The sequence below is a fragment of the Triturus cristatus genome, chromosome 12 (genome assembly GCF_964204655.1).
Source record: "Triturus cristatus chromosome 12, aTriCri1.1, whole genome shotgun sequence".
NCBI lineage: Eukaryota > Metazoa > Chordata > Amphibia > Caudata > Salamandridae > Triturus > Triturus cristatus.
The window spans coordinates 203,101,776-203,118,412 of record NC_140595.1 but is presented as its reverse complement, the minus strand read 5'-3'; the positions used below and the strand labels follow the sequence as shown (position 1 = coordinate 203,118,412).

Below are 16,637 nucleotides of genomic sequence, written 5' to 3'. Positions count from 1 at the left end.
CTGGACTTTGAGAATGTACTTTTTTTCAGCAGGATTAACCTGGTCCCTGTATCTGGCTCGCACTCCATCTTGGTCGGGTTGCACTTTTGACTTTGTCCCAGTCAAGCATGACTAGATACCCACACTTAGCGATTTCTACTTCTTGGCACTATCTTTAATTAAATCTTTTAAATTGATTATCTCCGGTTCTCCTAATTGGATTTTTGTTATGATCTCATTTTATTTATTATAGTTTATTCTATTTTGCTAAATTGGTGTGGGATATCTCTTGTGTTATGTTTTCACTTTATTACTGTGTGTATGCATCATAAATACTTAACACAGTGCCTCGAAGTAAAGCCTGACTGCTTTTGTGCCAAGCTATCAGAGGGTTAAGCATAGGCTAATTTAGTGACTTTTGTGGTTCACCCTGAAGAGGATTGTGGTTGTTGCTTGAAAAGAGTTTACACCACCTCAATCAAAAACCCAATTTCTTAAAGTAGGGAAGTGTTGTACCTTGCACAGTCCTTCCTGGTGTGCAGGGTAAAACGTGGGTATTATTCATGTTGATGATAGAGCCAAGCTTCATGTGACTGCACCTCTATAATTGCAGAACTTGCAATTGCATTAGTAAGCTCAATCACATAATAGTTGTGAACATGTGTACTCAAGGAGAACCTAGGTGAGTCCAAAGTTCACTTCACTTAATATGGCAGTTCCGTACATGAGAGCAAGTGCAGGATGCTATCACCAGCTTCAAACATATTATGAAAGAATATACAAGTTGTAACCCATCAACAGAAACAAACATTACCAAACTTCTGGCTGTTCGGTACTCAGCGCCACCGCCCAAGAAACCCACCGCTCCTCTCTGGATTGCAGAAAAAACATTATTTCCAATACATTGACAGTCCATTAATTCTGTATATATATATGCAGTTTGTTGGACTGAATAAATAGTTTGCACCAATCGATGGGTCTGTGTTCGTCTTTGCATGAGGATTTACGCGTGTCGGAGACGAAGTCCTTTGCATGTGTGTGTGTATGTGTATATATATATATATATATATATATATATATATACATACATACATACATACAGAGTGGCTCATCTGGGTAAGCCTTTGTCTTGCCCTCTCAACTAGTCTCCGGTTCCTCATTCTCTCAACGATATTCTACCGGATCAGGGAGTATATTCATTTGCATGGCTACTATAATCGAGTTCCAGCTATGTGCAATGGGAAATTTGCACAGTCCTAAGGTGTCCTCCCTTCATAGGGACCCAGCCTCTGTTCTAGCCCATTTGAGTACAGAGCGAGTCCAGGCTACTAGTGGTGGTGAATCTTTGGATTTCCAGCGTTTCGTTATGAGTCTCTTAGCCACCACCAGCCCCAAATCTATAGATCGACAAGTGGCTCTGTACTTTTTTTTTTGTCTCGTGTGAACAATCCTAATATACATGTTTACTACTTGTTCCAAAGGCATCTATCAGTGCAAGCAGCTAAGTGTTGTATCACTCCCTCCCAATGCTGCCTTAAATTGGCACAAGACCATAACATATGTACAAATCTGCATCCTGACAGGGGCATCTTGGACATTGCATGTAATTTCTATTAAAGTAGCGATTGATTTTCTCCAGGGTTAGGTATGCACAATGTATTATATAATATTTTATTAGTTTAAATCTGGCATTGCGAGGGACTAAGGTGAGACTCTCCAGGATTATTTTCAATTTTGTGTTTGTGCATGGGCGGCTTAAGTCAAGTTCCCACCTCATCCGCAGCGGGGTGAGATCTGCTGCTGTGTGAAAGCAAAGCACATCTGCGAACCAAGGGGTGAGATGCCTGCCATTTCCCATAAAATGTATATATTGGAGTACTAGTTTGGTTGGTGGTTCTTGTGTAATGTCCCCCCAGTTGCGTTGCAGTAGACTCATCCAGGAGGCATGCATGAGGAAGTGTCCTGGAGGTCATGTTCCCACCTTTGATATAAGGCACTCTGCCTCATGGGCTTTAGGAGGCCTTCCTTAGGGATGACACGCATATATCAAAGATAACACATTGACTTTCCTCACATGGTGAGGGCAAAGTAGATTTCAAGCAGTTTGAACTGCTCCTTCAGTCTGCAATGGTAGGCCTGCTGTCTGTAGTTTAATTGGGTCACTCAGGGCTGCAAGCCTTGGAGTCTCCTTTACCACCCATGCCCTCGGTACCACTTGTACCATATACTAGGGACTTATAAAGGGGTAAAGTCCTTGTTCATTGAAATTGCTAATTTACACATAAGTTTTACGGAGAGGGCACTGGGGCCTGGGCAGCAGGCTTGAGCGCACTAACAGTTCTAATCATCAGCATTGGAGCAAAAGGTGGGGGGGGGGGCAACCTTCCAAAAGGGCACTTTCCTACATTCACTGGTACTCTCACAGACTTTGCATATATCTGAACCTGGTCCCGTCTTCTTTATATTATCTCTCTTTGTTCATTTTGTCTAAGCCTGATAATGTCTTCCTGTCACATGCTCTCATTGTCAGTCACCTCTCATTTTCACTTCTAGTCCTGCAACTCGTCAGTGTTTTTGACCTCCTGCACATTTGTCTCTTATTAAAGACTCAACCTTCTCGTCCTCGCTTTCAAGACCATTCATGTTACCTTTTGGGTACCCCTTCTCCGACCCTTTTCTTGTTCTCTCTCCGTGTGAACTCTACCACTCCTCGGTTCCCTCCACCATTGTATGTCCTTTCGATCATCATCTCTCGATCTGCGCAAATAACCTTTGCAAATTTCTCCTCCCTATTCCCATGGCTTTCAGAGTATCATATTCTTAATTCAGCATTATCTTCCACTTTCTCAACGGAGTATGCTTTGTCATCTGTTTCTTGTACCTAAATTGGTGCTTGTCATTATCCTTATCACGTTTCTGGCTCTATTCCCAATGACTTTCTCTCCTGCGGTCATTAGTAGCAACCCATCTGTTATCTTCGCTCCCAGTTCTTTTGCTCTGCTCTTCTCTGCACGCACTTTTCTTACTCCTCTTTCTCTTTGTTTTGTCTCCTAAACACTGCACTACCATCTCCAACACTCTGTTCATTGGAACACATATCAATGTCTGATGTATTCCTGTTCGTATTGGACATCTGTCCTCTGTTGCGCTCTCTTTTTTCACCCCTTTCTCTTCTGAACCTAGGTGCATGCTGCTCCCATTGCTCATACTTCTCAGTATTGCAATATATGTTTGTACTTCATTCTCCAACACCATTTCAGTTCTCCTCTTTTTATTAGCCCAGTCCCCCTTATGTTGCACCTTTCCTGTGATCTCTCCTTTTCCCCTGTCAGGGCCCTTCCTACTCTTTTCTTTCTTTGTCCCCCATATCTGTTGTCCCTGTGCACTCCAGCCGTCTGTCTTTAATACCACTTCTAGTGCAATGTGCCACACTTTTCACTGTGTTCTTGTTGGGTATGCTATGCCGCAAATCTCTACCTTCAGGTGTTTTCATTCAGGCAGTGTGTGCTGCCAGTACCCCTGAAAGCGCTGCCCTCTGGGGACCATGTGCTTCTTCCTACTAGCAGGCGCCCTCTCTCCACCTTCTCAGCCTCCAAAAGCAGCCTCCAATATCTTCTTCACCACTGCAATTTTAGTCTTTATCGGCTGTGTCCTACTTTCCATCTTGCTGCACTCTTAATCCCAGCTTATTAAAACAGAACTATAGGTGGTTTTGACTGAACTGCTCTCTGTGAGGAACTGTGTCACATAGGGGTAATTCTAAATGTTGTGCATGTGCTCTTCCAAATGAGCTGTGCAGTCCAAAAACAATTAAAACCGGACAGTAAAATCAGCCTTCAGCTGGAGAAAATACCCTCAAAGGTGGTTTCCTATATACCTTAGAGCCCTTTCAATATATTAAACAAAATGAACGTGCTTTACCCATTAGCGCAAGTCAAAGCAGCTGCCTTTCTTGCTCAAAACAATGTCTAATGGCTCCACTTCGCTCCTGTGTTGCTGCCCACCAAGCCTCCAAACCGGAGTGACCCGGAAAACGTGTCTCCCGTGTTATCTAGGCATTTGGGGGCATATGTATCAACATCTCCATTTGCGATTCCCAAATAGCGATTTTTAAAGAATCGCTATTTGAGAATTGCAAAACGGGATGTATTTAAACAATCGCAAAACTTTTGCGATTTCTTAAAATTCCTTAATTGCGATTAGCAAATTGCGAAATCGCAATTAAGGAATTCCTTCCCATTCATTCCTATGGGCCAGGAGACCCATAGGAATGAATGGGAAGTAATTCTCAAATTGCGATTCGCAATTTGCTAATCGCAATTTGAGAATAATTTCAAAGGTGCAAGGGTGTCATGATGACACCCTGATGCACCCCTGAAATGAGCATGTGTGCGCATATGGCGCACATACATGCCTTAAGGGCATGTATGTGCGCCACGTGGCACTTTGTAAAAATAAAACAAGTGCATTTTGAAAGGAAATCACAAATTACCACCAACTAGAAGTTGGTGGTAATTTGCGATTTCTGAAGGATAATTTGCACAACTTGGGTGCGTGTTACATATCATTTAAGAAATCGCAATTTGCGATTTCTTAAATGCTTACGCAAAATTAAGAAATCGCTAAATTAGCAATTCCTTAATTTTGCGATGGGATATTGGCTTCTACATCCCGATTAGCGATTTTTCAATTGCAAACGCGGTTATTTTGCGAATCGCAGCGTTTGCGATTTAAAAATCGTTTGATACATATGCCCCTTGGTTCAAAGAGATGCAAATTTGTGGCACAGTCAGATGCATTGGTATGCTCACCTTGAGTATGCACCATGCCAGGGACAGATCTGGCAGCATCCATTCCAGAAGTATCGTTTTTTGGTTTTTTTTAACAAGGAGAGGCTTGTATCAAAAGAGCAAAATTGGTCGAGTATCTTCCTGGTGGCTTTGAAAGGCTGTTCATTTTGGTCAGACATAAAATTACAAGCTGATGTCTCCGGGAGATCATCATGGCAACAGTCAGGGTAGTCAAATGTCATGGCAGTACCTCTACCCCATGACTGATTCCAGCGAAGCCCCAGCAGTGATGGGGTGGAATCAGTCTTCACAGGTGAGTGCCACGGAAAGGTTGGTAGAGCTGGGACAAATCCTGATCCATACGAGGCTTCACCTCTGAGTCCCACATGCCAGAAGAAAGTAGACTTCTCACTCAGTCGCCAGAGAAGCAGTCTACCTAACGACACATCTCAACAATGTGAGCAGGCGGACTGCTGTATGACAGTTGGGGTTCAGCACAGTGCACATGCTGGTGGCAAGCCCAAGGCAAGTCCGTCTATGTCAATCCGTCCTGAGTCTATGTGTCCAGCAGTAAACTGTGGTGCCTTGAGCCTCGGAGACCTTTACAAAGGTTGAATTTGAAGAAATAGCTCGCTATGTGACTTTTGAGAAAGTTTTGCCCCTCTGATAAATACATTTCTTCAGCACATTATTATAATGTGGCTGTATAAATCAGCTGTAACTAACCTTCCTGCCAAAATGTCTTGTTAGATCAAAAGAAAAATGTAGTACCTGCCAGAACTCCAACTACGGAAGAAATGCCACATGTGCCTGTCCAGAAGGGCGAAGCGTTGGAAAGTAAAGGAAATGTACTTAACCGTGCCCCACTAAACTACTGCTCCTTGACCAAACATGAGTGACTGATTTGTGATGTAATTGTCAACAAGCCCTGAGATTTGCTATTTCTTACTGAGGCTTGGCTGCATAATTACTTCCATTCTGAGGTAGCAAAGGTAACATCAAGACAGAAAGGGTAATGTAAGAATACTGGTGCATCAGAGTGCACTGAGTGCTGGTTTGAACAGGGTAGGCACCTCTATCATTAATCCACGTGGCCCCTGCCATGGAAGACTCCCTTCCATGATTGGGAGGATTAATGAGGTTGAGGTGTTGCCATTGTTTACAAATATTATTATAAGATTATTTGGTGTTGGATACGGGCCCGATAATGCAGCTAAAGAGTCCAATAGTGCTGTGATCAATTTGTGTAGGTAATAAGCAAGGTGGATTAGCAAACTTATCATGGCAGGATTTTTTAAGTTCCATATTGATGTTCTCATTGATAAAGGTATGGCTAAATTTATGCAATCCATAGAATTCCTTGACTCATAGCAGATGTTTATTAGGGCCACACACTGCAGTGGCTATACCTTTGACGGAATCTGGCCCACAGCAAACTTGGCATTGATCTGAGCGATTAGCTATTAATTTGGTAATGTAATAAAGAACTTATTAAGCGCATGTTCACTCAAAGGTTTTATGGCACTAACACTTAAGAGAGAGCTAAGATGTACTGGCTATAGCTACATCTCAACGGGCAAATGCTTTCACAAATAGCCATGTTTTCAATGTCCGTCTAAACGGTTCCAATGATGTTAGTGATTGAACAGCTACTGGAAAAGAATTAATCCTAGGCGCCAAAACTGAAAACTTGCTCCCTCCCATCCTTAGGTTTCGGAATCTAGGGATTAATATTAAGTCGACTTTGGATGAGTATAACTCACCTCACGCTTAGCAAACAAATCTGGAGCTTAGCCGTGGATAGCCTTGAAAACTAGACAGTAAACCTTAAATTGGATCTGTTGTAATATCGACAGGCAGTGAAGTTCTTCCAATTTAACTCAATTTGAAGTAAATATGCCATTTCCTAAGCGAGGCGGTAAAGACTTCTTACTCTGGGAAAATGAATGTCAAATTTATGCTAAATAAAATTTCATTGTGCTTTTGCAAGGATTGTAAACTCGCTTACCCGAATTGTTTGTTGGAGCAGCTATTCTCCATATTGGGTGAGATTATTAAGGATCATGTGTTGGTAAAAAAACGTTTCCTTAGGCCTCAAAAATGGTTTGTTTTCTGATACTCTGCATAATATCAAACTCCAGATCAGAAAGACATAAATCCTCTGGAGGAAATCCCACAGAGTCAGATAAAGGCTAGGCCAGTCAGTCATTCATCTTTATTTGACTTAACCAGCCATAAAGGAATACAAAAAGACATTCAATGCATCTGAAACACCGACATCTGATTCTGGCCTAGGCCAATTAACAATACTCTAACGTTATATTCTTTACTAAAATTCATCTGCTGGGTCACAAATGACTTCAAATGTCAATATTCAATAGTTAAGCAGACATTTAAGAACATTACGAGGGTAAAATATGAACCAAGTCTGTTCCTACGTTAAGGTGCTTTTCTAGTGGTATTTATGGCAGCTGATTACGCCTCCAGAATTTCCAGGTTAATTCAAATCCATAATCTGAAAATGCGCATATTTTTAAAATTCAATAAAACAAAGCAAACCACCTTATTTCAATTTGTGGTACCATTAAAATGTCCAAGTACATTATCACAACATGTGGCCAATATAAACTGTATGTTAAAAGACAATTCATAAAAAATACCAAGGTCATGCGACTTTGTATACAGTTAATTTGGCGAGAATGCACAAGGTTTTATTACTCCTATCTTTTTCTAATGGGCAATGATACTTTCATATAGTTGGCTACCGCAATACAAATATCAGGGGTGGCTAATGAATACAACATTTTTTAAACCGTCAGTATATGTACAATGGTGGATTTTTCTTTAACAGTGGTCTTAAAAATTAGCCCCCTGGCGTTTTATATAAAGTGCAGAACAAGATAAAGTGTAAAAGTGTTTTGACTTGTCAAGTTATCACATGGACAGAGTGAGAGGTCACTACCCCAACCACTCTAGCGTGGAAACGCCAGTAGGAAATGCACGTTACCTAGGCGAAATCTAGTTAAATAAAATCTAATCTGCAGATTGATAGTAAATGTTAAATAATATTGCATTGGGAGAGGGTACAAGAGCAGGGGAGCACTCTCATCTAGATGGCGATAATGCACGTCTACCCTTGCATGAAAAGCCTCTTTGATAGCACCTAAAGGCTAGGCTTTGTAATGAACTATTTGTAAAAATGTTATCATGCAGCCAAAAGGCAACTCTCTTAATATTAGACTCTTGATGGGGCGTAACTCTTCATGGCAGGCCTTAGTTGCCAAAGTCTCAGCCCCAGGTTCCTGTGCAGTCAGTGGGTGGCTGATTTGCTGTCTGTGGTGGTTCCAGGGGTGCAGATAGTCTTCTGATAGCAGAGGGTAGAGACCTGTTTTGTGGTCTGTCAGTGCTAGTACAAGATTTGTAAACAGTGGGCAGTGTAGAGGAGTGCTGGGCTCCTGATGAGATAGTATCTGCTGCCAGTTGCTTGGTTGGATGAGGGTGGCAAAGTGCTTGTTTGAGTGGTCAGGTGTTGCGTAGACAAGCATATGATTCGCTAGAGGGAAATACAAGTGCTTTTGCATCGGTTTCACAAATGTAGGGTGCCTTTATATTTGTTCCTTGCTCCTCTCTGCAGGATTGGGGGAATAAAGCCATTTTCATTTCAGGGAGGATAGCAACGAGGGAGACGAGTCTTCTGAAAGCTGATAGTACAGAGGAGCAGTAGGAATAACCTGTATGTCACAAATGAGACATCTGATAAACTGAAAATGTCCACACAGCTCTTCTCTGTTGTTTTTGCTCTGTCTTTCTTGTGAAATGTTAATAGATGTAGTTCTTCTGTAAACAAAAGAATGGTCTAAGACAGTGGTTCTTAACCTATTGACTTACGAAGACACCCAGTGATTCACTACTGGAAGCCGGGGAACCCTGGCTTACCAATTTCTATGATTTAAACCTCAAAACACTACACAAAAACATGTATACATCATATATACACAAATTATGAAAATTACTTAATTCACAAATACAAAAATATGCGAACATTGAAATTTTACTGTTGATGGGAAAGATAAAGCTTTTCAAAACCTCATTTTATTTCTAAAATACATAGCAATATGCTAGCCTCTAACATATCACTGTCTTTTTTCTCCTAAGTTATACTCTCTTTGTCAGCACAAGATTGCTGCTTCAGCTGTTGCCACCAATAGTCCATACTAGAATTGCTGTACTTGTGCTTCTCCCACAAATCAAGATAATGATACCAACTTGATTTTTAGCTTCCAAATATCTCCACATATACAGAATGTTTTAAAAGTTTCAATTTAGCTTTTATGTATATATTTTATTAATCAGATAATATTTAATTTTATGAACAGCTGCAGACCCCTTGAATAGGTGTCCACAGGTTAAGAACCACTGGACTGAGATGTATTAGGACATGCAGTTCTTATCGTCTTACATGACCCATATAAGCTGCAGTGATTCTAATCAGCATGATAATATTACAAGGATATTGCCTATGAACACATATAGCCCATTCCATGCAATAATGGTGTCCGATAACAGGATTCCAGGACACTTGTCAGACTATTCTTCCCAGTTGTGTATCATTCAGAGGAGAAACATCCAAGGCTTCACTCAAATAGTACAGTCCATTTATAATACCATTTAGAAAGATGGAATCAAGGCTCTTGGCGTACTTAACAAATGGACATGAGACGCCCCAATTCCCAGTGTTTTTTATGTAAATTTGATGTTTTAGTAGGATAACATTTAAAGACCTGTACATAACGTGAGGTGGTCCTTGTGATGCCACTGCCATTGAGTTACTATTCAACATTTCTTCCTCATGAAGAAACATGATAGCTCAATAGTCTACGCCGCCAGTCATTTGGAACTGGTCCTCATGTCTAGGTTCTGCAGAGACAAAAGATTAGTATGCCACTAACGGAAGAAGACCAAAAATTCATAGAATCCCTAGTACGGAAACATCTCTGTGCGGGAAGGAACAGCGGTGCTAAGGCCTGAGAGGGTCAGTGAATTACAGAGCGCAAGACATCTCCAGACATTGGCTTACGGCAGGATACACTTTAGCAATTAAGAAGATACCAGCAGGATAGAAATGCTCTGGGCCCGATTCACGTTTCTTTCAGTTAAGGAATGTCCCTCAACCTGGAATGTCCAGCACTTTATTTTAGGACAGCAAGAATACACAGATTTAATGACAGTAAAGAGCCATATATCAAGGCCCTCAACAGCTAAGTCCATTCAGGGATGAATATCCCTGTTATAATATATGCAAGGATCCGCCTATTCTATTGCTGTTACAACTAGTGCCGTCAACATATGGAGAATCTTGAGCAGCTATGGGATGCTATGATACGTACAGAGGAAGTACAGGGCCCAAGACTATGTTTCATACATAGACATCATAAAATAGTGGGTCCCAATATAGCCTTATTCTTGGAATTAGATCACAGAGATGCAATGTGGATAATACAGCGACTATCAGCATCTAGAGGCAAGTTCCTTCACAACAAAGTCTAAACATGAAAAATTACTTACTTTTTCAAACTTTTCTGCAGTGCTAAAAAAATCACCTAATTTCAATGCACGCACCACAGATAATTCACTCCCACTTGCAAATGTCATTGTAAAATTAGTTTTAAAGCTTATTCCCTTCCGCTGCTTTCTTTTATCTTAGGAGACCACACTTACTAGCTAGATGTCTTGACATAGCTGGTGTTCAAGCGAGACTTTGGGCACTCCGGCCGCACACACTGGAATCCCCCGTAGACATTGATGCACATCTCACTCAGGCTGCAGTTGTGCTCATTATTGGCACATTCATCAATATCTGTAAAAACAGAGCAACAAGCTACAGGCGGACTGTAGGCACAGGAAAGATCCATGACACACCATCTTCCAAAGACAGGACTTACCCTCACAACTGTTGATGTCTGTGTTGAGGAGGTATCCAGAGGGGCAGGCACAGCGATATGAGCCAGGTGTGTTGATGCACTCATAGATACATATACGGTTCTGGCGATTGATCTGGAATAGCTCACACTCGTCAACATCTAGAAACAGGTGAAGCAATCTCAGTTACTGTTTGGAAACAGGTTTGAGGAGAACTGAAGCAGCTTGTCAAGCAGAGGCGTGATGGCCAGTGCTGGATTAGACAGTACGATGAGTGATAAATGAAATCAATCTCAGCCACTTGTAAGTAGTCACTCTTGGCCACATTCACATATATCTAGCACATTTGCACAACTACCTGCAAAGACCAACCATATGCAAATCAGCCCTGGTCCCACCCCAAAAGAGCGAGCCCAGTCCCAACTAAAGTTGGTTGACATAAACATAAACGTAAGGTTCAGAACAAAAAATAGTAGCTCACCATTAGTGCAAAGACACCAAGTTGAAACAGTCAAACGTCATTTCAAGTTTTGGTGGTTATCAAACAAATAAAAGAAATTACCAACCGTGATACCAATTTATTGCAAGATGAAGCAATGCAGGCTTAAAAATTAAATACAAAGTTTCAAAAAGGATCAAATAAGTTTCTTTATTTTAGTGTTTTTGTGTGAACATTGACAGGACTAAAACGGGACAGGACATAGAAGAAATACAGGACTGATTCAGTCACTTGATTTTTCAGTGTTCATATTACTTTGTTTACCCTCACTGCCAGAGCATCATTACTTGGTTGCCGTCTAAAGTACCAGGTAGCACATATCAAAAGCTCATGAAGTATCACATTGTTTTACAGCACATCCTTATATTGATAACAACTTGATTATCACAAATCTGTACTGTTAATTGGCACATTGTGGGGTCCTTGGTGGTGTCTTATGTCGTGTTACGAAAGAGATTGAGGAGCTCCCTATCAGAAGAGATACATATAACAATATGAGTAAAAAGGAAAGAGAAGCTGTGAAGAATCTAAGCTCAAGGACTGACATTACAATAAAACCAACAGACAAAGGTGGGGCTACGGTTATTCAGAGTACCACAGCCTATCGCACGACATGTTTGAACCTTTTGGCTGATACCAAATTTTATCAACCTCTCTCTAGAGACCCCACCATACGTCTTAAGAAAACCATAAGCTCCATAACCACTGAAGCACTCAAAGAAGGATGGATTAATAACAAAGAACACGCGTTTCTGAATTGTGAAGACCCTAGAACACCTATCTTCTATACCATACCTAAAATACACAAGGACAAATTCCCTCCTCCGGGAAGACCAATTGTGTCTGGTATTGGGTCCCTTTTGGAGCCTCTTTCGAAATATACTGACTGGTTTCTCCGACCATTAGTCACACGTACCAGGTCCTATATACAGGATACTAAACATCTTCTGAACACTCTCCAAGATGTGCCATACAATCCGGAGAAAAACATACTAGTGTGTCTAGATGTAGAAGCTCTCTACACGAGCATCCCCCAAGAGGAAAGCATTGAAGTGATTGAAACCATCCTGAACAATGAGGACTGGACCTGGGAAGCTCCGGTGAGCTGGGTCATCACCCTATTACGTTTGGCACTGAAAGAAAACTTCTTCAGATTTGATAACCAGCTTTATTTACAAGTCCACGGAACTTTTATGGGCAGTACATTCGCGCCGAGCATAGCATGCCTGTATATGGGGCAATTTGAAAATGAATGCATATGGACCTCCAATCCATTCTCAAACAATATAAAGAAATGGTGGCGTTACATTGACGACGTTCTTGTCATATGGGAAGGAGACGTAACCACACTAGGGCAGTTTCACGGATGGCTTAATAGTCGGAACCCGCATCTTAAATTCACAATGACCTATGATCAAGACCATGTATCATTCCTCGATGTCATTATCAGTGCAAAGGACGATGGCATTGTCAGTTCCCTATACACTAAGCCCACAGACAGAAACAGTTTGTTACATTTCAACAGCGCCCATCCACGTGCATTAAGAGAGAATTTACCCGTGGGCCAGTTCCTACGTACACGTAGAAACTGTGCAGATCTGACCGATTACAAAATTGAGGCAAAAATCCTGGCTGGAAAATTGGAAGAATGATCCTACCCAAAAAGAATAATTGAAAAGGCACAAAAACGATCCCGGAATACCCCAGGGGAAGCTCTAATTGAAACTCATCAGATGGCAGAATTGAATACCCTTATCTGCGTTACCACCTTTAATGCATCATCTAATGAGTTCAAGAAAGTCATTAACAGAAAATGGCTGATATTAACATCGAACAAATTGAGTTTTGAGAAACCCATGTTCTCCTTTAAAAGGAACAGGAGTTTAAGAGATACATTGATTCACACAGACTTACAAAAACTAAAAACCACATATCAGAGTACCCTTTGGAACCAGCCACAAGTTATGGGTCACTATCCATGTGGTTCATGTGTGGCATGTGCATTTACGGAACATACCAAAGAAATTGATCTGGGTATGCATTACAGATGGGAACAGAGGTCCCATACCAATTGCAACTCAGACAAAGTCATCTATGTAATTAAATGCCCATGCCAGTTGATGTACATAGGGATGACAGGGAGAAAAATAAAAGTACGCATTAACGAACATAGAAGTACGATCAGGAGATCCATATCAGCAACCAGACTCACTGCACATTATCTAGAGAAGAAACACTCAGACAGCGACCTATGGTGGTCTGTAATTGAGAAAGTTAGAGGGGTTGGAAACGTGTCAAAAACCCTCTTAGAACGAGAACAAAGATGGGTTTACTGATTGAAAACCCACGTGACCGGTCTAAACGACCACATCCCTTGGAATCAATTAAACAAGAATAAGTAGCCCCTATAATTACCCGTGTTTGAGGGATAGATATGAGGATATAAACTACGATCTAGTGTGTGTATATAGACCTTACATTATTAATATAAAACACTTGGGTCTATAGTATATTTAACTTTGGTTTAATTTATAGGAGTAATTTTGGGAATCCCATCAACACCAAATATTGTGACTCTGGGGTATGTACATAACCCCACTTGGGATGGCCAAGATATCACAATTGATAAATCAGGTACAATTGATTTGTCAATAATTACGAAACACATATGCCTCTAACAGGGAGGATATAGAGAGTGATATATGCATATCTGATTTTCCTCGGGACTTGAACACCGGCAGATAAATGAATAACGTAAGGGAAATGAGTTCACATCACTACGAGAACCACTCATTACACAAAAACTGCATGTCCCAGACACCCCTTAGCGGTACATGCGCAATACACACTTCCGCGTGGGGGCGTGTCCTCGAGGCTCCGGAAACAGACGGGATCATCCATCAAGGCCTAAATACCAGTTTAAAAACCAGGGCCGCGAGAACGGGAGTGATTCCAAGCTGTGGAAACCTCTACCAAATAGGTGTCTATACGGGGCAGGACCCTTGATGACGTAAGTAATCTGACTGTGTGAGATGAGTAGACAAAGCAGGAAGTTGGGACACAGAGTGATTACGAACGAGTGTTTGCCCATTTTGCCTCATTTCCTTTTCCTTTTTCTTTCATATTTCGGCTAAAATCTGTGGGAATGGACTTCCTCTCTATGAACGCTCGTTTCAAAAAAACCTCGATCGTTTGGTCGGGGATGCACCGATTTGAATATATTTTTTATGTTGCGAATTCACAGTGTGTGACTACAGGGCTACCCTACGTATAGAGGTCCCACATGATGTTTATCCTCTCCTAAATTGGGGTACGCGATACTGTGTGACATATGCTGGAGTGTAAATGAGTATCCACAAAAGAATGAACTGAGGATGGATTTGTTTTAAACTCGTGTTGATGTGTTGAGAGACTGCCTGATAAGACTTTTGTCTTATAATCACACGCTAATGAATGTGTGAAAATAGGATGCGGCAAAACACCGCCACCTTAATTTTTAGTTTTTACATGCCACGATAATGTGTCATAATAGGATGTGGAAAATCACCGCCACCTTAATATATACACGCCACAATGATGTGTGTCACTTATACGAGTGGTTATGCCTAATCACGCGCACATTCTATTTCCTGGTTTCACGTATGATGATGTGGAGAGTATAGAGACAATCAGATTAGTTTTTTGGTTAGTTTCTTTGGAAAACGGAATTGATGCGCTTTATATGTTGTTTGTCTTCTTTCATGTTTCTCACAGATGGAGTGAATTGGTCGACAGAACGATAGAATTTTAATAAGGAGCAGCTATCTGCCCTTACTACACATTAGTATAGGGAACTTCCCGTGTACTTTCCTAATCTCACAGGGGGTAGACGCCCTGAAGAATGTCCGTGCACCCTTCATGGGGCAATTAGGACAGAAACATGTTGGCAATAGGGTCCTAGGACCATAATATCCTGGAAACCCACTTCTTTCGTTTTTACTATCAGTGCCAGACCCAAGAATAAAGGGAAACTGGGGTCTGACACCTATTTTTAATCTTTAACCCCCTGGCCAAAAACCATCTCATTAAGTGCTCCCTGAAATATTGGTTGAGCCCACCCTGACTTTTAGGTGTCGGGGTGTCCCGATGATGAAGCATGACACCACTAGGGTGTGTGAGGGAATATAATAACAAAAGGATTTGCTTCCTTCCCCACACTTAGGTGGTGTTACACACTTCTGATAGGGCATACCATCTTTTGAGTTAGTAATAGATTATTATTGCTGGCTGGTCCCCAACGGGAGTACTTATAGTGATCTAGTATCACATTGTTTTACAGCACATCCTTATATTGATTACAACTTGATTATCACAAATCTGTACTGTTAATTGGCACATTGCGGGGTCCTTGGTGGTGTCTTAGGTCGCGCTTTGTATGTAATATTGGAACGTGGAAGGGGGCTGGGTTCTCTGGTCGGCAGTTGCGGCTGGAGGCTCGGTGCTGCTGTATATATGGAATAAACTTCTGTTTTCCTACCCGTGTTGGCTTCCTTTCACTGGCGATGAGTGGCAGCACAGAGGAACCCACAAAGCTGAAGCCTCCCGGACTGTGGTCGTGGTCCTGGGCGCCCGTGTTGCTGGCGTGTCTTGAATTTGGCATTCTCATTTCCAGTCTACGTCTGAAGTGGATATGTGGTGGTTTCTGGTTCCCGAGTCCCATGGTATTGGTGCGCCATTGATCCCGGTAGATTTACAAAGGTTTTTTTTTCAGTTTCATTTCCAACTGCCGTAACACACTCACCAGCATCAGCGTCATCACGCTACCTCCATTTTGGTTTGGTGCAACGTCTAAAGTATTACGAACATCTGAAAGAAACACGTTCGTTAGATTCCTCACCTTAGAATATCCCCAGGCGTCAGACTGGATCCGGAAGATTTTTCGTCGGCAATACCCCTTGCGCGTCGCTAGGCGTCGTCTGCGGCTCCGCGTCCGTCGTCGGCGTCGTGCGCCGGAATGACGTCGTCGGAGTACTTATACGCCGCCCTCGCGCGCTGACGTCAGTTCTTTTTTCCGCACCAGTAAGCGCAGATCCGGGAGAGCTACCTCTTTAGTCACTTTTTGACTAACTTTTTCGATCATTTTTGATCTTGTCTCGACTCCGGTGCCGGTAGGATGCCTGGTTTTAAAGCCTGTGCTGACTGTAGCCGCTTGATGTCGGTTACGGACCATCACCGCCGGTGCCTTTACTGCTTGGGCCTCGACCACGACGCGGCGTCGTGTTCGGACTGCAAGGCCCTGACCTCAAAGGCTAGACGGGAGCGGTCCCGTAAGCTTCTCGAGCTTCGCCACTCGGCTCCGCGCCCCTCTCGATCCCGGTCCAGGAGGAGGTCCAAGGATCGGTCGCGGAGCCGCAGCCGACGTCATCATCGATCGTCGGGATCCAAGTCTTCGGGTAAGTCGAAGCACTCCA

The 16,637-nt window shown here is 42.1% G+C and overlaps 1 protein-coding gene across 2 annotated transcripts in view; it reads right to left on the bottom strand.

Moving 5' to 3' along the window:
• The window catches only part of LOC146773067 (fibulin-7-like), a 167,145-nt gene that overhangs the window by 9,995 nt on the left and 140,513 nt on the right, over positions 1-16,637 (bottom strand). For both annotated transcript variants that reach the window (XM_085640091.1, XM_085640092.1), the window contains 2 exons: positions 10,712-10,849; positions 10,488-10,626 (listed from right to left, as the gene is read on the bottom strand). In XM_085640091.1, the coding sequence (XP_085496217.1) occupies positions 10,488-10,626; positions 10,712-10,849 (277 nt within the window). The remainder of the gene's footprint in view (positions 1-10,487; positions 10,627-10,711; positions 10,850-16,637) is intronic.